This window comes from Anthonomus grandis, chromosome 6 (genome assembly GCF_022605725.1).
Source record: "Anthonomus grandis grandis chromosome 6, icAntGran1.3, whole genome shotgun sequence".
Lineage (NCBI taxonomy): Eukaryota > Metazoa > Arthropoda > Insecta > Coleoptera > Curculionidae > Anthonomus > Anthonomus grandis.
In genome coordinates, this window is record NC_065551.1 from 23,541,897 (window position 1) to 23,569,713 (window position 27,817).

Below are 27,817 nucleotides of genomic sequence, written 5' to 3' on the forward strand. Positions count from 1 at the left end.
ATATGACATGAAAGCCACGTTAAACTAAAATAATTTCTAATAAACTTAGCTATAAATTTTCAACATTTTTATTATCAAATTGCATGCCTTTGACCATTTAAGCACTTTCGAATCGGATTTAATAACCTTCAAATTAAGAAAAATTAAGGAGAGTGAGAACTAATACGTCTAAAATTTCACTGTGATTTGTTTTCCGTGGAAAATGCAGCCCCATCTAGAAAAATAGCAGGAATTATTTCCAAAAAGAACGAAAAAATACGACTGAGAAGATTTCACAAGATTTTCAAGTCGATATTATAGTAGCTACACTGAAGTCATAAATAAATCCCTATTAAAGGAATCAACTGAATCTGTTTAAGTTAAAGGTCTCAATAGATCCACTGATCATAAGCTGACTTATCTATTGAATATATAACGGTATAAAAATATAACTTTTACTCTGATTCCTTTGTTTCTTTTCTTTAGTTTTTTGTATGTTCACAATATTCAAATGTTCAATTATAGGAAATTAAAACTATGACTTTGGAGTAAAATTTCTATAGGCCCTTATTTCTTTATTGGTTTTTACAGCTTTAAGTTAAAGAAACAAAGATTAGAATTTTACATGGTACAGAATGCCCAAATATAAAATGAACTAATTAAAAACTAAATTGTGCATCTTGGACAGCAGCAAATATAAAGCGACGGATAACAAAAAGGCTGCTAAACATTGTAAAGTCAGATGCATCCACGTAAGCCTTAAAATTAAAATAAAAATCATTTATAATGGAAAAAATATTAAAATCGTACCTGTTATGTTTCTTCCAAGCCTTCTCCAACGTTGAATCATCTTCTTTTAAAACATACCTCCTAAGTCCCAAACTGTAATTTTTCGAAAAAAGCACCCATGATATGGAAGCGATATTAAACGGAAATAATTTCTGATCATTTTTGTTTAAATTTAGCCATAAATTTTGAACATTTTCATTATCGAATTCCCAATCTCTTTCGCCGAAGAATTTCACTTTATCGCCCAACTTAAGCACTTTAGAATATAAACTTAATAACCTGCAAATTGACATAATATAATGAGGATGAGAACTGTGGCGTTCAACAACTCACTGTGGCTTGTTTCCAGTGGCAAGGGCAGCTCCATCCAGAAAAACAGCAGGAATTATTTCCAAAAAAAAGGACAAAATACGGCTGAGTTTTTTATCAGCACAAAAGATTCCACAAGGTTTCCAGATCGCTTTTATAGTGGGCACCCCGAAATTCAGGTTTAAATATTCAAAGAGTCCATAGGTTACTGGGTTCTGAAGTCTTGATGTGTAGTTGTAAACGAGAATCTTATCACTTAAAGGAGCAATTTAGTAGATGATTGAAGAAGATACATTGAAACCTTACGATTTTTTATGATTTTGTCCAATTTCCATTGCACACGCAATCATAGCAGATACACACATATCAATAGGAATTATATCAACGTAAATATCCGACCTTCCAGGATAAACACGCAGAAAACCGGTCAATAGTCCTAAGCTTATACCATTTATTGCATAGACGTTATCGATCCATGCAGGTATTGGTTCTTTGTAGGATGAAGTAACTGAAAATAGGAATTTTAATTGCTTTAAATTAGTAGTGCATTTATATTAATATACAGGGTTACTGGTAATTCGATACATTCCTTTGGAGATGTGATAGGGGAGGGGGTAAGAAGTAAATTGAACCCTAATATGTATTATGCAAAAGTTGATAGTTTTCGACATATTTAATTTTTTCTGTTTTTCTTCAAAATGTAGACCTTAGTGGTTTAAAAGGCAGTTTCCAGAAAATCCGCTGTATATTTTTTTAACTTTTTAGGCAAAATACATGCTCAACACAATAGCGTTATGTTTGTAATGGCAAAAGTCCCGCAAATAGTTGTAACCATAGGTAAATTCTCGATGCAAAGTGTAATTTTTTTTTCTTAAATAAAATACTACACTTTCTAGTGGATATTTTTTGAAAAAAAATTATGCTACATTCTTTAAAATTTCCTTAAAATTTCCTTATTACCTAAGCTAGCTCAGAGGATACAAATGCTTAAAAGTTAGGTGACATGGTTTTGTATTTTTATTATAAATTGTAAAGTAACGCATTTATCAGTATTTACCTTCACAAATCTTGTTCAAGATGAGAGCCTCTATTGCGAATACAGGCTCGGCAGCGCCTTCTCATTTCAGTCTTTGTTGTTCTAGTTGTTATGGTATTCCTGATCTGCTGGGCAGCGTTGGTTATTCTTTGGATAAGATGTTCCCGGGTAATTATTGGGGTTGCATAAACCAGTGCTTTCATTTGACCCCATATGCTATAATCAAGCGGGGTTAAGTCAGGGCTTCGTGCTGGCCAAGCTATTGGACCTGACCTACCAATCCAACGATTCGGGAAACGTTCATCCAGGAACTGCCGAACTGACCGCCGAAAATGAGCTGGACAGCCGTCATGTTGAAATATCATTCGTCCTCTAACGGCGAGAGGAATATCGTCAAAAAGATCTTTTAGGTCATGTCGTAGAAAATTTTCATAAATATCCCCGTTTAAATGGCCTGGGAAAAAATGTGGTCCTATTACATCCCGGCCAATAAGTCCCACCCACACATTTACAGAAAACTTTCTTTGAAAACTGGTTTCTCTTGTTAAACGGGGATTTTCTTCGGCCCGAAAATGAAGGTTATAAAAATTTGTAATGCCCTCATGACTAAACTTTGACTCGTCCATCCACAAAATGTCGGTTAAAAAAGTTCTATTGTCTGCATCAGAATTTATAATAAATCTGCAGAATTCTACCCTTCTTATCGGGTCCCCTTCTTCCAATCCTTAGACAGGCGTATAATGGTAAGGATGGCTTCCCATTTGCCGAATCGTGGACCAAACTTTCCATTGCGATGATCCTGTTTGCTGCGCTACGGCATTAGTGGATGTGGTTGGATCGTCTTCAAAATGTCTTAATATTTCCTCCTCATCTTCTGCTCGATATACGCGAGAAGCGCCAGCGTCACCTCTTCTTGGTTTTACGGATCCAGTTTCAGCGATAGCTCGGTAGGTCGAAGCGAAAACACGGACATTTGGAATGCGGCGGTTCGGAAAGCGACGTTGGTATTCTCGGCGAGACTCCGCGGCATTACCATTGCAAAACCCATAAACAAACATAATATATGCATATTCAGCGTTAGTAAACGTGGCCATAGCGCAGAAACCAATAGAATACCTTCTTTGAAAACACGAGAAAAATAAACTCGAAACTCGTAATTTAACTACTTTCCACAACAATTATTGCTGTCAGACTATTTACACATCAAATTTTTAACAACAAAATTAAAAAAACAAATTGTTGCTATAGTACTTAAATACCATAGAAGTAAATACCACTTGGCATTTTTCAAGTGCGTTCTTACTATTAATAATAAAAATACAAAATTCTGTTAAAATTTTTGGTAGCATTTATAGCCTATGAGTTAGCTTAGATAATAAGAAAGTTTTACGTAAATTTTGAAGAATGTAGCATAATTTTTTTTCAAAAAATATCCACTAGAAAGTGTAGTATTTTATTTAAGAAAAAAAAATTACACTTTGCATCGAGAATTTACCTATGGTTACAACTATTTGCGGGACTTTTGCCATTACAAACGTAACACTATTGTGTTGAGCATGTATTTTGCCTAAAAAGTTAAAAAAATATACAGCGGATTTTCTGGAAACTGCCTTTTAAACCACTAAGGTTTACATTTTGAAGAAAAACAGAAAAAATTAAATATGTCGAAAACTATCAACTTTTGCATAATACATATTAGGGTTCAATTTACTTCTTACCCCCTCCCCTATCACATCTCCAAAGGAATGTATCGAATTACCAGTAACCCTGTATACATTGTTTAAAGACTAAATTTCTTGAAACGTTGAATTGACAATAAGCACCGAAGATTTCTTTTTACACTTTGTCTTAGCTGAAAAAAGTAACTTACTAATACTAGGCCGAAATATTCCTATTGGAATATTGTCTTTCTCCTTTTCCACCAACATTTCAGCCAAACTTTTCGTATAGGTGTAAGTGTTGGGCCATTCCCCCATCATTCTGAAAATACCCCAATATACATTTCCTAAATTATTTTTCTTGTATATCATACTTTTCTTTAACTTCTATAGCGGTTTCTTTTGACATATTTTCCAGTTTTTCCATGGGCTCATCGTAAGAATACTGATAGACTTTTTCTTCGATTATTGAGTTTCGGATGCAGTTGGAGTATGCAGTTGAAACAAAAACTACCGACTAAAATATGTTAATTGGAAAGTATTATTTTCCTGAAAATACAAGAACTTTACCTTTAAATGTTTCATTTTCTTTGCTATTTCAATAACGGTTTTTATTCCATTTACATTAATGTCGTAAGCAGTTTTTAAATTTTCATCAAAATTCACAGTTGCTGCCCCATGGAAGATAATGTGTACCTTGTTGATTAGTTCTTGTTGGTCAGCAGATGAAATCCCAAGATCTAAAATTAAAAAGGCTATAATATGGAACCAAAAAATTCTAAAACCCTTCACCTTTTATTCCACATTCTCCAATAATTGGTACTATTTTTTCTTCAAATTTTGGATTATGGCTTCTTATAACACTAAAAATCTATTAATTTAAATTCACTTTAAAAATTCTTTAATATTTTCTAGAATTATTTCTTACTGGATTTTCAAACATTTTTTCCAGCCTTTCTTTGATACTCCTTCCCCGTTTCTCCCTAATTAAAATATATATCCTATTCACATTTGTGTCTCTTAGCAGTTTTTCTATTAGTGCTTTTCCAACGAAACCGGTCGCTCCGGTAATAAAAATGTTAGTTTCATCGTAGAAGTTTTGGATATTTGATTCCATGGTTTATGTCCTTACAAAAAGTAAATGAACTTCCATTGAAAAGAGTTTCCGAATAATCTCACTTAATGTAAAAAAATACTCACCTTGTTCCACTACTCTCTAAGTCTAAAGATTAATCAGTACTGCCAATCTGGATGCTTGACTGGAAACATTTTATGATGGATATTATAAATTTAAATCACTAAGTGATTGTGATTTAACTGCATTTAAAGTAACCTTGCATGCTAAAGGTTAATTATGCATTTTAATATTGAAAAAAGCAGGTAGAAATTTCCAAAATGTCATTGTAACAATAGGAGGAACTTACTCACATTTAAATTGACAGTTTAAGTCAAATGAATAATTTAAATCAATTTACATTCACTTTCGATTATTGCATAAAATCAATATTTAACATGAAAGGCCTGGTTTACATTTTACTTTTTAGTTTAATAGCTTTGTTTTTTGCTATATGTTCATTGGCCGCAGAACTATTGATGGTATTTACTCATGGTAAATGTTTAAATTTTTATATTATGCTTTTTCTAATGGAAAATTTATAAAATATTGAAGATTCACATTTACAGGAATATTTGTAGAAATTTATTCAATAATAATTTAACAATAAGTATAGGTACATATTATCGAAATAAAAGTAGTCAAACATCTCTTACAGAAGCCCAGCAGTATGAACAACTATATATCAATTTGAAACATGTTCGAATGACGTTTGGATTGAGTGGGATTCTGGATCCAGGTTTTTACAATTCTGACTACAATTGTTGAAAATTGTTTATTTTATGATCCAGTCAGTATTATCTAAAGTCTGAACATTTATATCAAATCAAGGATAATTAGAAAATAGTTGGGTCAAGTTTTAAGGTGTGTCTGGTTAAATTATTTGAAAGGTGTATTATTATATTTTGTATAAAGGATGTTATTATGAGGTAGTAAAAAAACTGGAAACAGAATTAAAATGAAACAGATTAAAAATATCGTGATCGTATAAGGTAGATGGTTATTTTCTCTTTCTCGCGAGTCATTGCTCGATTTCGACCACCGTAACTGTTTATGATACAAGCTTTCTCCGTGCTTTCCTATCCTCTCAGTTCTGATTACATATTGTAAGATCCTTGATTTGACTATAAATCTTACAGGAGATTTGCTTCTCGTTCTTTTGCCGCTCACTTTCCTTTGGATCACAATTTTCTTCTCACCTGATACGGAAGAGCGTATCAAAATATTTATTGAAATATTTAAATTTGCATCTTGGATTTTTGAGAGGAGCCTTACACGATCCCGCATATGCAATTCTCTGCATACGAAGATATTTGTTCCATGAACTATCCAAGGAATTCTCAACATCCTGCGGTAACATATCATTTTTAACGTTTCTATTCTCTTGCAGCATTTAACCTCTAAGATTCTGACCCATAGGTTGCGATGGAGAATATCAGCGCTTTAAGAAATTGCATCCTGGTAATTTTCTGGATATTGTGGTTCTTTTAAATTTTAACTATTCTGTTGAAAGCGTCTTTTCTCATTTCTGTCCTTCTCCTGATTCGGAGCCACCTTTGTTGGATATTTTTGTGCCAAGATAAATTACAGTCAGTGGTTTTTATTTCGTGGATGGATCAAAGTGACACTGAGATTGTCCGAGGTCTGTCTACAATCATCAGGCAACATTTGGTCCTATTTAGCCATAGATTCCAAGCTCGCAGCTTCTACTCGTTAAATTAATTCCAAGATTTCGTGTTCGTTTTCTGTCAAAACTATCGTGTCATCCACATATCATAGCTTTGGCACTTTTTTTCCGCTAATAGAAGCTCCGCTCTCCCCTTACAATATTCTGGTAATATAATATTTTTTACAGGTTGAAAATAATATATTGACCCTAAGAATAATTTTCTTGAGATTAAGAATGGTTTGAAGTGGATTCTGGATAGCGCTGTATTCATACTTTTACCATAAAATACATCGTAAAAAGGATGTTTTTTTATACACTTGTAATAAACTGGAAAACATCTAAAAATCTGTTTTCATTCTGATTTAAAGTCTGAACATATTACATTGATTTAAAGAATATTATGCATTTAATTAGGAATCAGGCTTTAAGTTCTTTTAAAATAAATTATTTTCTAAACTCAAGTGTAAAAAAACGGGTGAGGGGAAATGGGGAAGGAAAATAATCTAATTTACTTTACTTTACCACGTGAACGCTCTAATTAAATTGTTTTAATGTCTTTGGCTGCTAGGTAGGCTACTGTAGTAAATGATTCTTTTAAATACTGCTGGTCGTCTAAAAATTTTATTTTCTGGATATGGAAATGACGCAAAATAATAAAAAAAGCTATATTGTCCTCAGTGAGCCTCAATGGTACTTTTATTATATAAAAGTTAATATTTCGACCTTTAGGAAGTCATCCTCACAACTCCTTCTTTCTAAGTAAGATTTGTACTAACCGGCCTAAATCCTTAGCAGTCCTCGAAACAGCACTCTTCTGCTTTGACTTGTAAGTGCTTAAACTTGTGGTAACAGAAGTTTAGTTTTTCGGGACCCGTATTGGTTTCTCTTATGCTATCGCTTGAGCTGAATAAAGAGGAAAAACTCTGGCGGTACCAGATCTGCACTGTACGAGGGTGAACCAACGTGTTAACCTTGTTCTTGGTCATAAGTGGTCATGGCTTGCAAAAAGAATACTGTCTTGCCTTTATAATCAGTTCAAGTATTTCTGTCGCGATTTTTTTATCTTGCCGTGTATATACTAAATTTATATAGAAAATATTCATCCCTTATTTTTAAGTTTTAAATCCAACATAATAATAAATTTCCTGAGGACGAAACTTTAACTAAATATAAAGTTATGATCATCTTAGAGCTCTATTACTAAATTCAACGAAAGAATAAAATTTACTTAATACTCGTTTTATTTTAGATTGTTCGAGTAAAACCAGCTAGCCCGAATCATGTATATTGAACTTCACTATATTACAGAATTTTTCTTTGCAAATTTAATTAAAAGTGCCAATTATCTTATCAAAATATATTTTATAATTTCATGTTTACACTGTTAACAAGTTTTTCATCAAAAGTTTTTCGTCATTAATATAATTTGTTTACAAATAGGTAATGCTAATGATTTGTTTTTATATTGCTTAGATTACGAATAAAATAGATTTTAGAAGATAGCAGTAGAAACAACGACATAACATTTATAGTATTAAAAAAAGAAACAATGAAAAATCATAGTAATCTGCACCATTTTGGACGCAATTTATAAAGTTTTCTTCCTCAGCAAGAGAAGTCATTCCGGCCGAGTGCTATCCTTCGAAAACGTGACTTTGATCTCTTCCTATGTGAATTTTCTTCAGTTCTGATATGGCCACCTCGTTGAATTTCGGAGGGCCACAAACAAAACAGTAAATATCCTAAAAAATTAAAATAAATTTCCCTTTTTGGAATTTGGATTAAAATGATACCTTTATCGTATATCCAGTGTCTTTTATATACTCTTGAATAGTATTATCGATTAGTATTGCGTTTATGCGTCCTTTAAGTCCATCCCAGCTGTCTGAGGATTCTGATAGGATATTATTTACTCTAAACCTATTAAAGAAATGCATTATGCGCTATTGAAGCATCGTTCATGACGCGCCCTTACGGCATCTATGCGTAACATCTTTTAGTTACTTGTATTTATTGTTAAAGCTATTTTAGATATTAAAATTACTATTACTTGTTTTTTGATTAATCTTGAACAGCACAACTGAAGATGTTGCGTGTCAACGCCGTGAGGGTGCGCGAGCGTAGCGAGATCCAGACGGTTCAATAGAGTATAATGTAAATTATTATTTATTCAATTAATTTATTACCTTTCATCCGACTTTTGTAAATCTTCCAGCTTACTTCTAAATAAAATATCTCTCTCGGTGCGGTTAAAAAATAAAAGATGTAAAAACTGGCTAAAATAGGTCGAAACTATAAAAATTGGTCCTTTTGGTTAAATGTACTTACCACTTCTTAATTCTTCGCTCTAACAAGAAGATTATGAGATTCAACATAGGCGTAATACCAGTGCCTCCAGCAAGTAAAACAAATATTTCTCTTTTTTCTACCACATTCAAATCGAAATTACCCAATGGCTTACTAATTTCTACACTTTCATCAATATCTTTACCTAAAAAGTGTAAAACAATATTAAAGACAGAACTAGGTATGGATGCAAGATTCATACTTGTTACAAATCGGCTCATCCTTCCATCTGGATACCTCTTCACCATCAAAGTAATTCCATCTTTTAATTCACTGTGTGGCAAAAATGTATCAAATAAGCTCTCAGGTACTGGCGTATACGATTTGGAAATGTCTTGGCCTTAAATGAAAATATTTATGTCCTTATATTCATTTTCCCTTTGAAACTTACCGTCAACAGATCCAAACACCCTGACGTGCTTTCCAATAGGAACAATGATCCTTTTCCCGTCCACTCTATCGAACTTTAACAACCACGTATTATAATTCACTTCCGTTTTCCTTTTTAAAACGTACTGGCATTTGCCTTGATTGTTACCACTTTGAGAGAAGTTTTGCTTCAGGAGGCCATAATTCTCCCAAAGTCCAGTAAAATATTTCCTGAAAAAAAAAACAAACATATTTGCTATTCTTCCCAAATTTAAATAAAAATGATTTACCTAAAAACCAATTCAACTTTTCCACTTTCCACACGCAAACGTATGTCACAGGGCCATCTAATTTTATTATAAAAAGCCAGTTCGTTTTCGAAAGTCTGGCCATCGTAACGTAGGGTCACAGTAACATTTTGGTCATCTACAGGGGGATTCACTTCTATTATAGGATTGGAAAATGCTTTAGTGTAGAATATCAATGTGATGCAGTTCAACTGTTGAATCCAGTCGAAGCGTGGTAGAGCTGCTGGTTGTTCTGGTGGACTCTGCTTTGGTTTTGGAATAGGGGGTGGCGGTAGATCTAGAAAAATCAATCAGAAACTAAGTTGTCTTTATGCAACTTCTTTCTTAATTAATTAAATTTTTTCTACTACTATTTTCTCATTGGTATTCAATTATTTTACTTTACTCATTAATCAATCTCTCAACACATTAACCTAATAATTAAGAAGATGTTAGTGATTTACTTAAAGGTTATTCTGTTAATTTCCAGTAAATTTGAAATTTCCACTCTTATAAACTAATACACAAATTTCCTCAGAGTAGTAGCGTTGCTTGATTCTTTATTCTTAGGAAAACGCCAGAATCACAAAATCTGAAGACATATACTCTTTTCTTGACAATATCAATTTTTCAACTAGAATTTAATAAATATACATTTCTAGTCAGTTATTACAATATATACTCATGACTTAGTTCAATTGAAAGAGATTATCAAGGGTGAATGACTCAAGACTAAGTTGTCTTCGTGGAACTTCTCCCAATTGCTTAAAGATTTTCTAATACTGCTGAAAGATATTCATTCATCTTTTTTTTCAACCATTTATACTTTAAACTATTTAACGCACAAAAGGGTATCTTAGAAATTCTTAAAGACCCATTCATTAACCTCTTACAAGATTTTAATGATAATGATATCATATACTTTACAGTCTTTTGACAAAGCTTGTCCAATACGCTTTACAAAGTCTGATGCCCTATTCCTTTAAAAATTTGAAGTAATAAAAACATGAAGATTTTAGGCGATAAACTTGAATATTCCGTTAATAGATAATGACTCGATGTATCGTATCTATCTTATCTTTTACAACTGCCTGAGAGAGATAAAATTATATTCCAAATTATTGGTGGATCCTTGCATTAACCAAGATTCCTTGTGATCAATCAGAGGATTTGTAGTCAAATTGTAGTTGTAGCTATTTGTAGATCATTTCGAGCATGGTATCCTTGAACAGATTTCACTTGGAATAAACAATGATTAGCTACAACTACTTTTAATTAGTTGGCAACTTTAACTGCAGAAGGATTAATTTCTTAAATTTGATGACTTGAATAAATCCTAAACTTACCTAAAGATTTAACCGAAGAAACTTCAATTCTGTTACTTTTACCACTGAGTGATTGTTTTTCGCCAAAAAATAACGTTTCTGCGTCAATACTTGGATCTATAGCCACCAGTTTTCCTATCAGACACTTTTGCAGAATTTGCTCGTAGTTTACCCAAGGATGTACCTAGAAAATAATAGTATGTTTAAATTATCTTTTTATCCAAACGGAGATACTTACTTCATCAAATAAATTGGTTGCATCAATTCCAGCACCTCGCATCAACTCCTCAACACCACCTGGATGAAATGGAAAATATTCGGTAACATTATAAACTTTTCCTCTTATGGCTAGCCAGGCATCGTTTCTTTTATTGTGTTTGGCCAGCTCTTGTTTGGTAATCTAAAAAAGGCATTATTATCCATCAGTATGTTATAGAATTTATGTGGTATACTTACAGACAGATTGCCTGCTCTTGATCCAAGGCCAGTAAGATCTTTTCCAGAAGTTCCCAACCGGATCCAGTCCATAAGACTATGCCCTGGTTGCAAAGCTACTTTGTTGCGAGGGTTTCCTGAAAAGCACAAAAAAAATATATCATAATATTCAAATAAATATGTCCTGCCGTTCCCACCAGAGTACATAAGCGAAAATTTTTTGAAATTTTATATCTTTTAAGCTGGAAAATAAATTACGAAAAGATCAAAGAGGATGTCGCTGCGACGATATTTACGAGATTAAAAAATAAAATTCCATCTTGACTTCTCAGGTTTACGGGCGGAGGAAAGTGGCAATTTAAGTTTAAGACTGGATGAGTTCGGAGCGTCGAGGAAAAGCTTTGACAAGAAGGAAGAGCAGGAAGTAATAGAAGTTTGTTTCATAAATTTTTTTTTAACGTACTAGATGAAAAAGGCATTGAGTGCATATTTGTTAACGATATCAGTCTTAAATAAAAGCAATGATTCATAAAAGATTATAAAATTACACAGCCATATATCTGTTGGGGAATTACCTGACTATTTATTAATAGTGTAGGCAAGGTGTGACTACTTGATACAGCATATGGCAACAATTCCAGAAAGACCAAGCACGACTTGTTACGAGGTCGCTCGACTTCAAGTATCTTCTTAATATATTATTCTAATGCGCATGGTCGGAATCAAGAATAAAACTGTATTGTCACAGCGATCTTGTCATGTTTTTAATTAAAATCTATCATGAAATGGGTTCAATCAAATTAGGAATGATAGAGAGATATACAACTCGAGTTTATCAATACCATGGTTAATTTTTCATGTTCAAAGAAAATTATTTTAAAACCGCCTCTACCACTTAAGATGAGATCCACCTTTTATCATTATTACATACTACTTTACAATGATAAGACTTTCTCGTCATAACTGAATGACTTGACAAATTAAACCAATATGGTTCTTAAGAAACAATGCTTTTTTCATAAAGCTTAAGAAAAAAATAAATTTCATTATCAAAGAGATTTGTATCAGACTACTTCATTACCGGATTCCTTCGCTTTTTTATCAGGCGGAAAAGCCAATGTGATTAGATTAAATACATTGTATATAAAAGATTGAACAGATCTACTTAAGCATGTTAGTGCTTTTTGAATATTCATAGGTAAGCCCAATCCAATACATATAATACAATCATGTTTCATGCATACATTCATTTCAGGGCACAACATGTTTAAGCTACTACTCATTGCCTTCTCTTTTCATCTGGTGTTGGCAAAGTTTCCCAACTTTGAGAAAAGACCACCCTTTATCCATAAGCCTCTACACGAAGTGGGTGAACCATTAGTTCTGACTTCTTACATAGAAGCAGATCAACTAACAGAAGCTCGTGAAGCTGCAGAAGTTCACTTGGAAGATTTCCATAATGTAACCAGTTACTCTGGATACTTCACTGTAGATAAGGAAAATAATGGAAGTCTTTTTTTCTGGTACTTTCCATCCGAGAACAATTATAAACAAGACCCTGTCATTTTGTGGCTTCAAGGAGGCCCTGGTGGTTCCAGTTTATACGGATTATTTACAGAAAATGGCCCTTTTACAGTAGAAAACGGCACAGTTTCTTTAAGGGAATTCTCGTGGCATAAGAATCATTCAATCATTTACATTGACCAACCTGTTGAAACCGGTTTTAGCTTCACAGATGGACCTTTAGTAAGTGATCAGACTCAAGTGGGTGAAAATCTGTATTCAGCTTTGAATCAATTCTTCACGTTATTCTCTGAGCTCCAAAGTAATGAATTTTTTGTGTCTGGGGAATCTTATGCCGGAAAATACGTTCCCAGTATTGCCTACGCTATTCACACAAAAAATCCCACTGCTGATTTAAAAATTAATCTTCAAGGCATCCTTATTGGTAATGGTTTAAGTGATCCCCGTCACCAAATGGTGTATGGTGATTTGGTATACCAACTTGGTTTGATTGACAATAATACGTTGGCTCAAATACATCAGCTCGAAGATCAAACAACTAAAGAAATTGATTTAGGGAATTACGAAGATGCTACAGAGTACTGGAATGTAATAGTAGCGACAATAGAGTACAAAGCAGCTGTTGGAGATATTTATAATTTTCTCAAAGACTTCGATGACAGCCCAACAGACTGGGAAAACTTTATTGTTCAGGACCGAGTAAGAAAAGCTCTTCATGTCGGCAATCAGCAATATTCCACTATAAATATGGACGTTTATAATGGACTTTTTGCAGATATCACCAAAAGCGTTGCCCCCTGGGTTAGTGAGCTTTTAAGCCACTATAGGGTATTGATTTTCAATGGTCAGCTTGACATTATTGTCGGATATGCTTTAACTGCTAACTATTTACAACATTTGGAATTTAGCAGTGCAACGGAATATGCAACAGCTGAAAGGAATGTGTGGTACGTCGGAAATCGTGTGGCCGGATACGTGAAGACTGCCGGGAATTTAACTGAGGTTCTAGTAAGAAATGCTGGACATATGGTGCCATTTGAGCAGCCCGAGTTTGCTTCCGATCTAGTCTATAAGTTTGTTAGGAATGAAAGACTTGCGTAAATATATAGATCTAAGAAAAACATGGTTTTTATAATTTCATAAATTAAATCAAAAGTAGCAATATCAGTATAAGTTTCTATTCTTGCTAAGTATAGTGTGTTATTAATACGTAATGTGCTATTATAGGATAAAATAATATTTTTCGTCAATTCTGTGTAGTGATTGTGGTTACAACAGTAATTTCAATGATTTCAAGTAACGTACTAGTAATACACTTAAAATAACTCTTATATAACTCTAGTTTAATTAAATATTGAAAAAATATCAACGATAAGAATACGAACTCTGTTATTTCGTTATTGAATGATTATATTTAATCACTTATTAGTTATTATGAAGTTATTACAAAAAATCAAAGTTATCAAAGAATCTCTAAATAAAATTGAATCTGAAATTGAAAATCTAATTGAATTATATTTGCATAAGAAAGGTGAATAAACATGGAGTATTCCGCTACTGAATTCAACACCTAAATAAATTTTAATGGCTCTAATAAAAAAATCAATCCAAAAGTAAGAAACGTCGAATTGGATAACAGAATGGTAAGAAATCGTTTAGTTTAAGTCAGATTAATGTTCTTTATGACCATTCTAAAATTCCATTCTTAAAATATAGATTCTTTTTAAAAACCGCCTAACTTTGCCGAATTCATGACAGAGTGATCACCATGTTCTGATTTTTACACCGGTCTGTAAATTTTGTTAATTTTAAAGATTAAAACATTAAATTTCATTAGATATTACATATAAATACGTTATCTCGAAATAGGTAAGGGAGAATATGACGTAGCCGATTCGAGGTCAGAATGTATGAAAATTTAATTCTGGAATTGACATCGGTCGGATTAAAAAATCATTATCTATTGATAACACTAGTAACAGTTGCGATATAAAAATGCAATTCATAAAATAATTACATTCAAACATTATAGAAGTTTTTAGATTCTTTCGCTATTATTAACGTTTTCACCAATAAAAAGCATAAATATCAGGGTGAAATTAATAACGAACTAAAATGAGTGAAGATCAAGGTTTACCTACGACTGACGTTATGTCATTGAAAATATTTCATATTCTTTTGTATTAATATTGGTATAGACTTGAGACTTTGGTTTTCAGAATTTCATGCATCTCACACATTCTTTTGTGACACTTTTCAAGCCCTTTACGATATTAAAAGGGCTTTTTATTACGTTGACCATAAGACTTTATCAGTAAAGGTTTTGCATGCTGGAAAGGTTTAGATAATGGTATGGCCGGAGGTAATTCAATTTAAAACTATACAAAATGATTTTATAATTTTACATTGATTTATGCAAACAAAAATAATATTTTTTCTACAATCACTCATGGCAGTAGGATATTTGCTCTACTATCTTATATTTGTATAAATACTGTGAATAAGCAATGAACATTCTGCTATTAAATTCAGCATGTAACAATTCCAGCAACTTTGATTGATCATTGGAGGTCTGTGTGGAACTGAATTTCTGACTATAAAATCTCTGTTGAGCAGGAGTACAGAGGTGTCAAGTCTCTTTGATTTGATAATTTTTAATATATATATATATATAATCTCCTTAAAATAACTAGCTTTTGGAAAGATCGTTTTTTTGTGAAGTAGAAAATGAACCTTTTAGCATAATACTAGTATATTACTCATGAGATTCTAGCATACCATTTCACATGCTTCCAGGAATTAATAACAATTCTTTAAGTGAGAATTATTACTAAAAATATTAGAATTGTTAAATAATGTTTCAAAATGAGTTTTAAAAAAATAATTGATTCTTTAGGATCAAACCATAAACTTTATAGGAATAAATGTAAGAGGTCTTTATTTGAGAAAAAAAAAATTGTAAAAAAATATTGACATTTTCAAAACAAAAAATAATTTAAAAAATATATTAAGAATTTACGAAAACAATCAATAGATACGCCGTACTTATTAGAGCTTCACTAAATGAACCGAAGATCCTTGACACCCTCCCAATAAACCGTAAAACAAGATAAAACGTTAATTACAACCAAAAATTAATTTTACAGGCCAAATACTGTTTTCATAATCCTATTTAATTACGGAGGTAAAACCAAATTAATCCAAAACATCCACCATATTTTGATAAATATTTGTTGTGGTACGTTTTTAATAGACAACAAATAACAGCATAGGAATTCTCATAGAGAACTATGTATAATTATCGTTTTCCGCAGCTCGTTAATCATAGTAAACAATGCTGCTCTCAGCACAGCTCAAATAAATTATAAATCTGAAACCCGCAGCTAAAAATATAGAATACATATTTATACATACTCTTTTACAGTGATAAGGTTTCTCATCGTAGCTAAGTAACTTGACAAATTATACCAATATAACTATTAAGAAACAATAGTTTTTTTATGATTTATACAAAAAAAAGCCTAATTATGAAAGAAGTTTGTATTACTGCACTCCTTTATCAAAGTCGTCCATTTTATCAGGATGGGGAAAGCCAATGCGATTAGATTAAGTCCATTGTATATAAAAGATTGAAGAAATCTAGTCAAGTATGCTAGTGCTTTCTGAATATATTCATTGGTAAGCCAAACTCAATTCATTTAATACATCATGAAAATATACAGTGAACACCTCTTTTATTCATTTCAGGGCACAACAATGTTTAAGCTACTACTGATTGCTTTCTCTTTTCATCTAGTCATGGCAAAGTTTCCCAACTTTGAGAAAAGACCACCCTTTATTCATAAGCCTTTAAATGATGTGGGTGAACGATTAGTTTTGACTTCTTACATAGAAGCAGGTCAGCTAATAGAAGCTCGTGAAGCTGCAGAAGTTCACTTGGAAGATTTCCATAATATAACCAGTTACTCTGGATACTTCACTGTAGATAAGGAAAACAATGGAAGTCTTTTTTTCTGGTACTTCCCATCCGAAAACAATTATAAAGAAGATCCTGTGATCTTGTGGCTTCAAGGAGGCCCTGGAGGTTCCAGCTTGTTCGGATTATTTACAGAAAATGGCCCTTTTACAGTAGAAAACGGAACAGTTTCTTTAAGGGAATTCTCGTGGCATAAAAATCACTCCATTATTTACATTGACCAACCTGTTGAAACCGGTTTTAGCTTCACAGATGGACCTTTAGTAAGTGATCAGACTCAAGTGGGTGAACATCTTTATTCGGCTTTAAAGCAATTTTTTACGTTATTCTCTGAGCTCCAAAGTAACAAATTTTTCGTATCTGGGGAATCTTATGCCGGAAAATACGTTCCAAGTATTGCCTACGCTATTCACACCAAAAATCCTACTGCTGATTTAAAAATTAATCTTCAAGGCATCCTCATTGGTAACGGATTAAGTGATCCCCGTCACCAAATGGTGTATGGTGATTTGGTATACCAACTTGGTTTGATTGACAATAACACGTTGGCTCAAATACATCAGTTCGAAGATAAAACAACTGAAGAAATTGATAAAGGGAATTTTCAAGCAGCTTCAACGTACTGGTATACACTGGTAGGAATAATAGAGTACAAGGCAGCTGTTGGAGATATCTACAATTTTCTTAAAGACTTCGATGACAGCCCAACGGACTGGGCAAACTTTATTGTTCAGGACCGAGTTAGAAAAGCACTTCATGTAGGCAATCAGCAATTTTCCACTGTAAATTTGAAAGTCTATAGTGAACTTTTTCCAGATATTACCAAGAGCGTTGCTCCCTGGGTTAGCGAGCTTTTAAGCCACTATAGGACATTGATTTACAATGGTCAGCTTGATATTATTGTCGGATATGCTTTAACTGCAAACTATTTACAAAATTTGGAATTTAGTAGTGCAACGGAATATGCAACAGCTGAAAGAAATGTGTGGTACGTAGGAAATCGGGTGGCCGGATACGTGAAGGCTGCCGGAAACCTAACTGAGGTTCTAGTAAGAAATGCTGGACATATGGTGCCATTTGAGCAGCCTGAGTTTGCCTCAGATCTAGTCTACAAGTTTGTTAGGAATGAAAGTCTTGCTTAAATATGTAGATCTAAGAAAAAACTTGGTTTTAATAAAGTATGGGAGGTGCTATTATTGCTTTCTAATTAAGATAAGATATTTCTATTGTTTACAGGCGAAATTGCTAATAAAAGAATAATGCGGTCTGACTGTTTTAACAAATTATTAATGAGATATTTTTTTAAATTTGTCAACGACATGCTGATTTTATGTAAAATATGTAATATACCGGATTAGGAAGGATGGGCTGACTTTTCACCAAAAATGAAAATGCCAATCTTTTACTCAGGAGTAACAAACACATTTCGATGAGTTAGATGACTCATCATCATCAGACTCTAAAATGTATTTTTTCTTGAGATAAATATATTAAAATAACAAAACAAATGTCAAAATCAAAAGGTATAACAACATTTAACAAAAGTACAATTAAGTCAAAATTATACGTATTTTTTTATAAAACCTTACCTTACACTACATAGCTGCAATGTTTGCATAAAAAACAATGATAAAGATTTAAAAAAATTACAAATTGGTACCTAATAGTCACGATATCTAGTTAACGCAGTTAAAACTGAGGTTTTGAAGATTGCATCACAAATATTATCGAGGCTAGGCATAGATTCGTATCAGAGGCAGACACAGAAGTTCTTCATGTTTGTCAGAAAGGCTAAAGGTTGGACCTTCTGGAGATCCTTGAAATTAATAAAGCCAGAACCTGATTTTGTTTGTGTTAATGAACAGACTAATTTTGATAGGAATCTAAATATTTTTTAACTGCTTAAGTGCACAGAACCTTCCAAATTTAAACAAATAAATAATATCCTTCTCGATAAATACTAATTCATCCCTCTCCCCACCTTTCGTGCTAAACTAATCTTATTTATAACTATTTTTATTTCTCCTAAATGGATTTCTCGCGATGCTATAGTACTCTGTCGACGCTTATTAATAATTCGAGCATGTTTTGCTTTTATCGTGGTAGATTTGTGATCCAATGTTTAAAACCTTAGTTTTAACTGGATTCACTAGATGTCGTGACTTTTACCAATTTATTAATTTTATTATTCTTATCATTGTTTTTCATGCAAACATTGCAGCTATGTAGTGTAGTATAAATAAAAATTAAAATTATGTATACTTTTGACTTTTAATTGTACTTTCGTAGTACTTTTTAATTTTGACCTACATACCTTTTATTATTTTAATGTATTTCTTTCAAGAAAAAATTAGACATGATGATGAGTGAACTCATCGAAATACGTTCCTCTTGACTAAAAGATTGGCATTTTCATTCGTGGAGAATAGTCTTTCCGCCATTCCTAAAACTTTATATTATAGCGACTCTACTTCAAGAACGGACTTATCTAATATCTACTTCTTCATATCTGTAAGTAAATATGGTCTTAACAGTAACTCCAATAACTTCAAATAATATACTGGTGACACAAAATAATACCTCTTAATTCTATGTGTAACAGAACAACTTCTTAATCCTCCAATTTCCATTGTCCTTCATTTCTTCTTTCTCTTCTGCTAATATACTGTCATAATTTAGAACAGCATCGGCTTCGTTCTATCACTTACGCCTTTCCTACATTAACAAATTATTAAGCAAGTGTTAACTAAATAGTCAATCAGAGTTTTCGTGTTTTGATTTGGTGAGAGAAGAATAAGCATCATCAGGCTCACGATAAGAGGCTTTATAATCTAGGCTAATTATTTCAACATCCCAAGAAATCTTTTCTAAACAAAATTAGTTTCTTCATTAAAAAAGTTGTAATTAAACGATTTCCCTTTATTTTTTCTCTCATCTTTCTATTTACCTACATGTTCAAATCTCAACCTTGTTTTTAAAGATATGAGCGTTTTATGCCTGGAAAATTCATTTTTTTACATTCTTTGATTAAGGGGGCCACACCTGATTGAGTCACACATTGATCTGACTATTTCTCTCGACTATTTTGAGAAACCAGCTATAAGGCCCCCACTACAAAAATCATGGGTGGAAGCTACCTGCAGAAGGTAAGTGCTATTGCCACCAAAATCTCGTATACTATAGAAAAACATAAGTGGCCACTTTGCAGGACGAACATTTTACGTTTCTCTATGAATATATATTTTTTTTAACAATAGTTTTTATGATACTAAACAGATAATAGCAGGATTTTTGCTATATTATCCTACATTAGAATATATATTGTGAACAAGCATGCTGGTATAGGAATGCCAAATCCAATAGCGGAATAGCAAGCGGTAGTTAAGTCCAGGTGAGAATGCTTAAAACTAAAATAGCATTGCTCAAATGCCAAATTTAAGGACAGCGTGTTCATCAAATCTAGGTTTATACATCAGAAAACATAGACAATCTTGAACTTTAATAAAAAAATGCCCATGTAATTATTTTCTTTAACTTATATGGGAAAAGCCTATATTGCATTAAGTATTAGAAAAATATGTGCAATATTTCAAAACAAAAGTAGCGTCAGAGATTAGAAGATAAAAACGTATAAAAATTATTTTCACGAATTGAAATAGGTGGAGTTGAAAATGTCAACATTACTATTATCTTTTCTTAAATACGAATTCTATTGAATGACTTGGTTATTATAAATTATTCTATCAAATATTTTTATACACAAACCTCTTAATAAGAAATTAGTTTTTCTTTACTGTCTTATATGAGCATAAAAAGCAAGGATGAATATAGATCATTCTGCCATTGAACTCAGCAAATTTGATTAAAGAAGGAAGGACTTGGATGGTAGAATGGTAAATGGATGTTAAATCCAGAACAGATTCTTACCGTTTATGACCATGCTAAAATTTAATTCTGTAGATTTTTTCCTAATTAGCTGTTCAAATTTTCCAAATTCAGAATCAGAATGAATTTTTTTTCTAATTTTATGCAAAAATCACATACCCATTAAAGATTGATATACTTATATCCATGAACGTCGTCGAACCCAGGTCAGAACATTTGAAAATTCGATTCCTGAATTGATATCGGTCGGATTATAAAATCATTATCTTCTGATATAGCTAATAAGATATAAAAATAGGATCCATTAAATAATTAAATTTAAAGGCTGTGTCATTTAAAGTGGAAATATTTCATAACGTTGCATATTATTATTTGTAGAGTTTTTTATACGTCTTAGGATTCCAGATTTATTTTTTGTACAATTAGAGACTATGACAATACGTTACACAGGCATTTAATATTAAACTTTGACGAGTACCAAGCTATTGAATAAAATAGAAGGCATGTAAAAGAATATTAATTATTTCAGTCGTTTTCTTTTTTTTAAAACAAGATTAAAGTGATAACTTTGTTAAAGAGGTCCAATTAATTAATATGTAAAAATTAAAAAAGCAGCTTTTTTGGATAAAAATTCATTTAAAAACTTGGTTGCTACAAAGCTAACAGTATATTCAATCAACACTACATCAACAATCTACTTCATATTTTAGTTATTCAGCACTTCATAGACTCCATAGTTTTTTCTTACACCTTTGAAGTTTGTGATATTAATAAGACTTTTGATTGCGTTGACCATGAACTTTGCTAATGAAGGTTGTGCGTATTGGAATGGATAGATCATACTATGGCTTCAGGTGGTTCATTTTGAAAATACATACAAATTATTTCAGGAGTAGGATTATTTTAAAAACCGTTACATTACATTTCTTTATACAAAAAAAATTCCTTGCTCACTGGCACAGACTCTACTATCTACCAGCACCAAAGTAAATCAATTCAATATAAAAGCAATTCTAGTAAATTTGATCAGCCTTTATGAAAAAATCAATCTATAAGACTAGTAAATTATGTCTACAAGATTCTGGGCTATTGGCTCAAATGGGATGTCTGTGTAGAACTGAATTTTTGACTATAAAATCTTATTTGAACAAAAAGTGTATTTTTATTATATAGGAGTACAATTTTATTAGAAATACTAGCTTTTGGATAAAAAACTTAGGAAGACCCCTCTTTCTGAACTAGAAAATGGACATTCTTCCAAGAATCAATTAACAATTTTTTAAGTGAAAATTATTACCAGATTTAACATAATTTTTCAAGACCAAACCATAATTTTTATAAGCTTTTAAGGCTTGTCCCTAAAACAAAAGATACATTTATTTTGTCAGATGTCCAGCGCGGTTTCTAAATAAATCATTTGGAAATAAATATTAAATATGAGAGGTCTTTATTTGAGATAAAAAACTTGGTTATTAAATTTGGAGAATGGTAAGCATGTTTGGCATTTTCAAAGAAAAAAAAAGATCTTACGTTAAGAAATAAAGTCAAAATTGACGAAAACAATGAATACAATACAATAGATATATGCTGTATTTAATAAAGCTTCATTGAATCAACCAGAGAGCTTTATAGAAGTCTTAAAATACCCTTACTTAAATGCCAAATTCAATGAAGTATTGGAAAAATATACGAAATATTTCAAAACATATTAAAACACAAGCAGCATCAGAGATTAGTAGATAAAAGATAAAAAAATAACTTTTTGGTATTAATATAGAAAAACGGCAACATTTCCATTATCTTTTATGGATATATATAGGATACGAATGCTACGAATGATTTTATTTAATCACTTTTTGGTTATTGTAAATTCTTCTACCAACATATCTTTATCCAAAAACCTCTAAATAAAAAATTATTTTTTCCCTACACTGTCTTATATGAGTATAAGAGGTGTGGATGAACCTGTCATTGAACTCAGCACTGAACCATATTTAATTAACTTTTATAAAAAAAAACAAACCTTAAGAAAGAAGGGTAGAATTTGATGGCACAATGGTAAGTGGTTATTAAACCCAGACTCGATTATTACGTTTTATGGTCGTGCTAAAATTCAGTTCTCTTGAATCGACGCAATCAATTAATAGATACGCTGTATTTAATAAAGCTTCAGACGTGCTAGAATATCATTGCTGAAATGACAAATTCAATGATAGAATGACAACCAAATCTAGGTTTATACATTAGAAAACATAGATATTCAACTTTTATAAAAAAATGCACATGTAATTATTTTCTTTAAATTATATGGGAAAAGCTAATATCCATCAAGTATTGGATAAATATGTGCAATATTTCAAAACATTAAAACAGAAGCAGCGTCAGAGATTAGGAGATAAGAATGTATAACAATTATTTTCTAAAATTAATATAGGTGAGATTGAAAATGTCACCATTACGAACTCTATTAAATAAATTCACTTAATAACTTTTTGGTTATTATAGATTATTTTACCAACGTAGCATTATCATTATTTTTTGTTAAATACGAACTGTATTAGATAATTATATTTAATCGCTGCTTGCTATTAATATAGATTATTATACAAAACTATCTTCATTCTAAAACCAACAAATAAAAAAATAACTTTCCTCGACTGATGAACATGGAGCACCCAAGCAAATTTGATTAGATCTTCTGAAAAACTCAATCCTTAAGAAAGGAGGACTGAATTGGATAACAGATTGGTAAATGAACATTAAATCCAGATCAGATTGTTCCCTACCTTTAATGGCAATGCTAAAATTCAATTCTTTAGATTTTTTTATTAAACCATCCAATTTAACCGATTAAAAAAGAATGTTATTCAATATGGAGAATGTTCTATTTGTTTGACATTTTCAAAAAAATGTATATAAACTTATAAAAAATCGAAGTTCGAAACAATCAATAGAAACCCTGTATTTAATAAATATTTCATCGAATATACTAGACAACCTTTACGCTTTTACTATATCACGTAAAACAATGTAAAAGTTTTATTAAACCGGAATTAAATCTACATGATCGATAGTGTGTTTATAGCCACTAGGTGAGATCAATTTAATCTAAAACATTTATTATATTTCGATAAAAGTGTGTTGTACGTTTTTAATAGACAACAACTAACAGTATAGGAATTCTCATAGAGAACTATAATTGTCGTCTTCCGCAGCTCGTTAATCATAGTAAACAATGCTGCTCGCAGCGCAGCTCAAGCAAATATTAAATCAGGAAACCCGCAGCTATAGATACACGTATATTATATACCTGCGAGGGTAAAAGTTCTTGTTCCCAGTTTCTCGGGAAATGTTTTCTAGAAACATTTCCGATGAGAGATAAAAAGCAAATGGGTTTCCTGGCGAGGTAAATTATAAGTTGGGGAGCTGAGAAACCGTCCGAAAAAGACATTTTGGAATACGTAGATGCAGATTTCTAAGGCAAAAAGGCGCTTTTTCGATTTATTTTAGCTTTGCTATCTGAAAGAGTTCTTTTGTTGTAATTTTTGCAATGCAAATTTGAAAAAAAACCATCTCACGTCTGCATTAGAATAAGATTTCGTTTCCAATATCTTTTACCAATAAAACTTAGTTATAGCAAAACTGGTTTTACATTCTCGATTCTGTTTTTAAAACCTTATTTAAAGACTCAAGTAATTCAAAACATTCACCACATTTTGATCGGTATGAAAACGTGTATTTTAATGGAAAATAAGGGAGCATGTAAGTATTGCGTAACGCGCGAGAAGCCATAGGGGAGATCAGGCTGAACATTATTGTGTTTTACAGGAAGGAGGTTACGTAACGCAAAGATTTCTCAAAAGTTCTCCCGCGCATACTTCATTTCAGTGTGGACTTTTCTTCAAATTTTTTAAGATAAAATTCATAAAAACTGAGACAGATGGACGGCCGAATAAAAATTCGCGATATTGAAAAGTGAGGAATAACGCAGTTCAATATTTCTTAAAATACAATTTGGATGCTTGTTACGGGCACAGTGTAACTAAGTCCTTTAATTCAGACAAAGACCCTTATGTAACGCCGCACAACGGTGAAATGAGCTACTTTGCGTTGTTAACACTAACAACAGAAGAGAATTTTAGAGATATCGAATGACGTGAAAGAGACGACGTTGATCAAAGGACTGTGACTACTCATGATTCATCCTCTGTAGCTTCGAGTCTTCCAATCACGGATGAAACAGAATGCCAGTATAATAAAAATTAATTATCTTACACATAACCAATGAAGGATGTTTATTAGTAATGGTAAACTGTACTACAAACAAAATATAAGAGTTCCAGTCTTCGAACTCTAATAAGTCCAAATCGTTTAGCGAAAGTTGGAATAACAGTTCCCATAAGAATTATTGTAATAGCCGTTACACAAGTATGTATTAGTCTTTTAACAACATCGAAACTTTCATGAAAAACAAAGTATACAGTGCGGCTCTTAATTGTGTCCCTCCCCTCTTATCTTTTGACTGCGTTTATATAAAAATTTGAAATTTGGCACACAGGAACCTAAATACTACTTCTTGGTCCCTAGCTTATTTTGCAAAATTTTAAAATGGCGGCGGAACTCGGATTATTTTTCGTATTTTTATTTCCATTTAAAATAATTAGGCTTTTGTCAGGTAACACAGAAATGTAAAGAAATGCAAAAGATGTTGAAAATGTGCATCATTAACTTCAAAATAGCAAAGTATTCTATTGGAGAACTCATCACGAACATTTTCGAAAGTAGCAACATCAATATTGCGACATGCATCAATTATTCTTTGCCGTAGATCGAAGATAGAATCTTGATGGGTGACGTAGACTTTTTGTTTCAAGTAGCCCCATAAAAAAAGTCCAGAAGTGTAAGATCGGGCGACCTGACTCGCCACTCGGTAGGCCGTCGACGACCAATCCACCGATTAAGGTAAGTATTAGTAGGGCATCCATCGATTAAAAATTTATGTCGATTAAGAAAATATTCTCTAACATTTCTGCTAAAGTAAGGCGGTGCCCCATCTTGTTGAAAAACTGCTTTCAACTCAAATTCTTGTCTTCAATCATTTCAAGCACAAGTGGTTCTACTACATTTTTCAACATATTTAAATAAAGGTACTTGGTGTGAAATTTTGGCCTAAAAAGAGAGGTCCAACAATATGATTCCACCGATTTTTTTTTCTGGGTATTGTGTGTGTGTTTCGCGAAATATGTGGACATCTACGTCGCTCCAGTAACGGACATTTTGTCTATGAACATTACCATTCAGCACTGGAACAAATGTTCTTCACATAAGCAGGCTGGCACTATTCTCTCTTAATTCTTTTTTAAGTTCCCTTTTCACAGTAGCAGAAGATACATCACAAATGTAACCAACTGTGAAATTTCACCGAAGTTTCCTGTTGCGGAACTCTTACCATAGCTGCTATAATATCCATCTATTTTTCTTCTGGATAGCTGGGACGCCCCTGGATTCTTCCTACTGGCAACACTACCCGTCACAGTAAATTTCTGAATTAGGTCGCGAATTTAGTCGACATACTGGACGGTCAGAAAAGCGAACATTAAAAATTATTTCCGCCTCATGAACATTACGATAGCCACCGTAAATGAAAATCGTTTAATTTTTTTTAGTATTATTTTTGTTTTAAGATATTGGTGAACAAAATAAGTTTTTGTGTGAAACAGTCACTTTTATAATAATAATGTGACATTGACATAAACAAAAAGTACGAACTCGACAAACAACAACATACCTACAAACGAATTACATCTGAAGAAGTGTAGTAAAGAAAATAAAAATAAATAAAATTGCGAAAAATAAAATTTTGAAAGCTGACATTTTGCTATGGGTAAAAGTAATGACATAATATTCTAGAACCATAAAGCATTCAGTGGGAGCTTTCAAATGATATATCGCATGACCCCTCTTTCTATTTAATTTTATTTTTCACAAGCGTCCCGCCGCCATTTTGAAGTTTTGCAAAATGAGCGAGGGACCAAAAAGTAGTATTTAGATTGCTAACGAAAGGTGCCAAATTTCAAATTTTTATATAAACGCATTCAAAAGATAAGAGGGGGATACAATTATTAAGAGCCGCACTGTATACTGATAAATTTTGGATCACATAAGGTAATATTCAACGAAAATCACTTCACGAAACACTATAAAGCTAGACTAATAAAAAAAATTATGCGTTAGGTAACGCACCAAGGGGGGGTGAGAAGATTTGTCTGTTTGGTATAATGCGTTACGAAGAAGGGCGAGGGAGTCGAAATTCCTAAAAAGTGTATTACGTATTAAACGCCCCTTAAATACTAATATACGAATCTTCGTACAAAAAAATTGTCTTCATCCACAGCTCGTTAATTATGGTAGGTAAATAATGTTGCTCTCAGGTCAGCTTAAGCAAATATTTAATCCGGAAAACCCGCAGCTATAGATACACGTATATTATATACCCACAAAAGTTTTCCCCTCCGGTTACTTATGTAATGTAAATTTTTCCAGAAACTATTTTCAAAGAGAGATAAAATGCAAATAGGGTTTCTTGACGATGTAAATTATAACTTGGGAGATCCGAGAAGGCGGCCGAAAAAGACATTTTAGAATACGTAAATGCAGATTTCTGAGGTAGAAAAGACGCTTTTTGGACTTATTTTAGCTGTACTAGCTAAAAGGCTTCTTTTATTGTAATTTATGCAATGCAAATTTGAAAATGACCCACGTCTTATATACGTATATTTTTAAAATAAAACTTTCAGAAATTGAAGTAAATCGAGAGATAGCTCTTTTCTACATTGGCAAATTTTGTGATTTTATAAGTTGAAAATTTCGCTAAATATGGAGAGAAAAGCAACAAAGTAAAGGTTTATACACCACTATAAAATTTAATGCTGCTTCCCCTCAACTTTACTAAAGTTTTCTTAATTAACTGCTATAAAAGTTGTTTTATTTGGAGAAGGCAGACGTTTCTTAGTTGTTCGCCCTTCTTGATTAGCTTCTGAAAAAAAACCAGGAAAATATTTTAAATATCATTTATTGGCAGAATATTTAGCCAAGTTTTGGATCTACGTTATGACC

The 27,817-nt window shown here is 32.3% G+C and overlaps 4 protein-coding genes and 1 long non-coding RNA gene across 10 annotated transcripts in view; 3 read left to right on the plus strand and 2 right to left on the minus strand.

The window, feature by feature from the left end:
- Positions 1 to 521: 521 nt before the first annotated feature.
- On the minus strand, positions 522 to 5,131 carry LOC126737883 (fatty acyl-CoA reductase wat-like). 2 transcript variants are annotated; one of them, XM_050442968.1, is made up of 10 exons: positions 4,972 to 5,131; positions 4,700 to 4,898; positions 4,564 to 4,642; positions 4,342 to 4,511; positions 4,146 to 4,288; positions 3,984 to 4,093; positions 1,384 to 1,585; positions 1,102 to 1,332; positions 790 to 1,047; positions 522 to 737 (listed from the first exon to the last, which is right to left on the minus strand). In XM_050442968.1, the coding sequence occupies exons 2-10, from the start codon at positions 4,886 to 4,888 to the stop codon at positions 635 to 637; spliced, it is 1,485 nt and encodes a 494-aa protein (XP_050298925.1). In that variant the 5' UTR covers positions 4,889 to 4,898; positions 4,972 to 5,131; the 3' UTR covers positions 522 to 634. The 2 variants fall into 2 exon arrangements, with proteins under 2 accessions (XP_050298925.1, XP_050298926.1); XM_050442969.1 differs by having other exon boundaries at positions 4,700 to 4,917; positions 4,972 to 5,095.
- An 82-nt stretch (positions 5,132 to 5,213) lies between these two features.
- LOC126737887 (uncharacterized) lies at positions 5,214 to 7,993 on the plus strand. Its single transcript, XR_007661150.1, has 2 exons — positions 5,214 to 5,380; positions 7,804 to 7,993. It is a non-coding gene; the product is annotated as an uncharacterized LOC126737887 (long non-coding RNA).
- LOC126737876 (cytochrome b5 reductase 4) overlaps positions 7,897 to 27,817 on the minus strand; it is a 162,783-nt gene continuing 142,862 nt past the window's right edge. For 3 of the 5 annotated variants that reach the window (XM_050442950.1, XM_050442955.1, XM_050442952.1), the window contains exons 2-11: positions 11,338 to 11,453; positions 11,120 to 11,281; positions 10,903 to 11,065; positions 9,560 to 9,854; positions 9,292 to 9,500; positions 9,103 to 9,240; positions 8,883 to 9,045; positions 8,741 to 8,830; positions 8,348 to 8,474; positions 7,897 to 8,296 (exon numbers count right to left, since the gene is read on the minus strand). In XM_050442950.1, coding sequence (XP_050298907.1) covers positions 8,189 to 8,296; positions 8,348 to 8,474; positions 8,741 to 8,830; positions 8,883 to 9,045; positions 9,103 to 9,240; positions 9,292 to 9,500; positions 9,560 to 9,854; positions 10,903 to 11,065; positions 11,120 to 11,281; positions 11,338 to 11,453 — 1,571 coding nt within the window. In that variant the 3' untranslated portion in view covers positions 7,897 to 8,188. Of the gene's footprint in view, positions 8,297 to 8,347; positions 8,475 to 8,740; positions 8,831 to 8,882; positions 9,046 to 9,102; positions 9,241 to 9,291; positions 9,501 to 9,559; positions 9,855 to 10,902; positions 11,066 to 11,119; positions 11,282 to 11,337; positions 11,454 to 20,860; positions 20,880 to 27,817 lie in introns of those variants that run through there. The other 2 variants (XM_050442953.1, XM_050442951.1) reach the window with 2 other exon arrangements.
- Positions 12,388 to 14,007, plus strand: LOC126737884 (venom serine carboxypeptidase-like). The gene is made up of 2 exons (XM_050442970.1): positions 12,388 to 12,514; positions 12,572 to 14,007. Exon 2 carries the CDS (start codon positions 12,580 to 12,582, stop codon positions 13,939 to 13,941), a length of 1,362 nt encoding a protein of 453 aa, XP_050298927.1. The 5' UTR covers positions 12,388 to 12,514; positions 12,572 to 12,579; the 3' UTR covers positions 13,942 to 14,007.
- Positions 16,409 to 18,106, plus strand: LOC126737885 (venom serine carboxypeptidase-like). Its single transcript, XM_050442971.1, has 2 exons — positions 16,409 to 16,518; positions 16,588 to 18,106. The coding sequence occupies exon 2, from the start codon at positions 16,597 to 16,599 to the stop codon at positions 17,956 to 17,958; it is 1,362 nt and encodes a 453-aa protein (XP_050298928.1). The 5' UTR covers positions 16,409 to 16,518; positions 16,588 to 16,596; the 3' UTR covers positions 17,959 to 18,106.

What these genes read in the sequence shown, in the direction of transcription:
- LOC126737883 (XM_050442968.1), bottom strand. Translation starts at nt 4,888, where the DNA reads ATGGAATCAAATATCCAAAACTTCTACGATGAAACTAACATTTTTATT. An exon ending in AGAAAATGAAACATTTAAAG is followed by an intron (nt 4,289 to 4,341) that starts GTAAAGTTCTTG and finishes AACATATTTTAG; the next exon opens with TCGGTAGTTTTTGTTTCAAC. An exon ending in GGACAAAATCATAAAAAATC is followed by an intron (nt 1,333 to 1,383) that starts GTAAGGTTTCAA and finishes TGCTCCTTTAAG; the next exon opens with TGATAAGATTCTCGTTTACA.
- LOC126737885 (XM_050442971.1), top strand. Translation starts at nt 16,597, where the DNA reads ATGTTTAAGCTACTACTGATTGCTTTCTCTTTTCATCTAGTCATGGCA.
- LOC126737884 (XM_050442970.1), top strand. Translation starts at nt 12,580, where the DNA reads ATGTTTAAGCTACTACTCATTGCCTTCTCTTTTCATCTGGTGTTGGCA.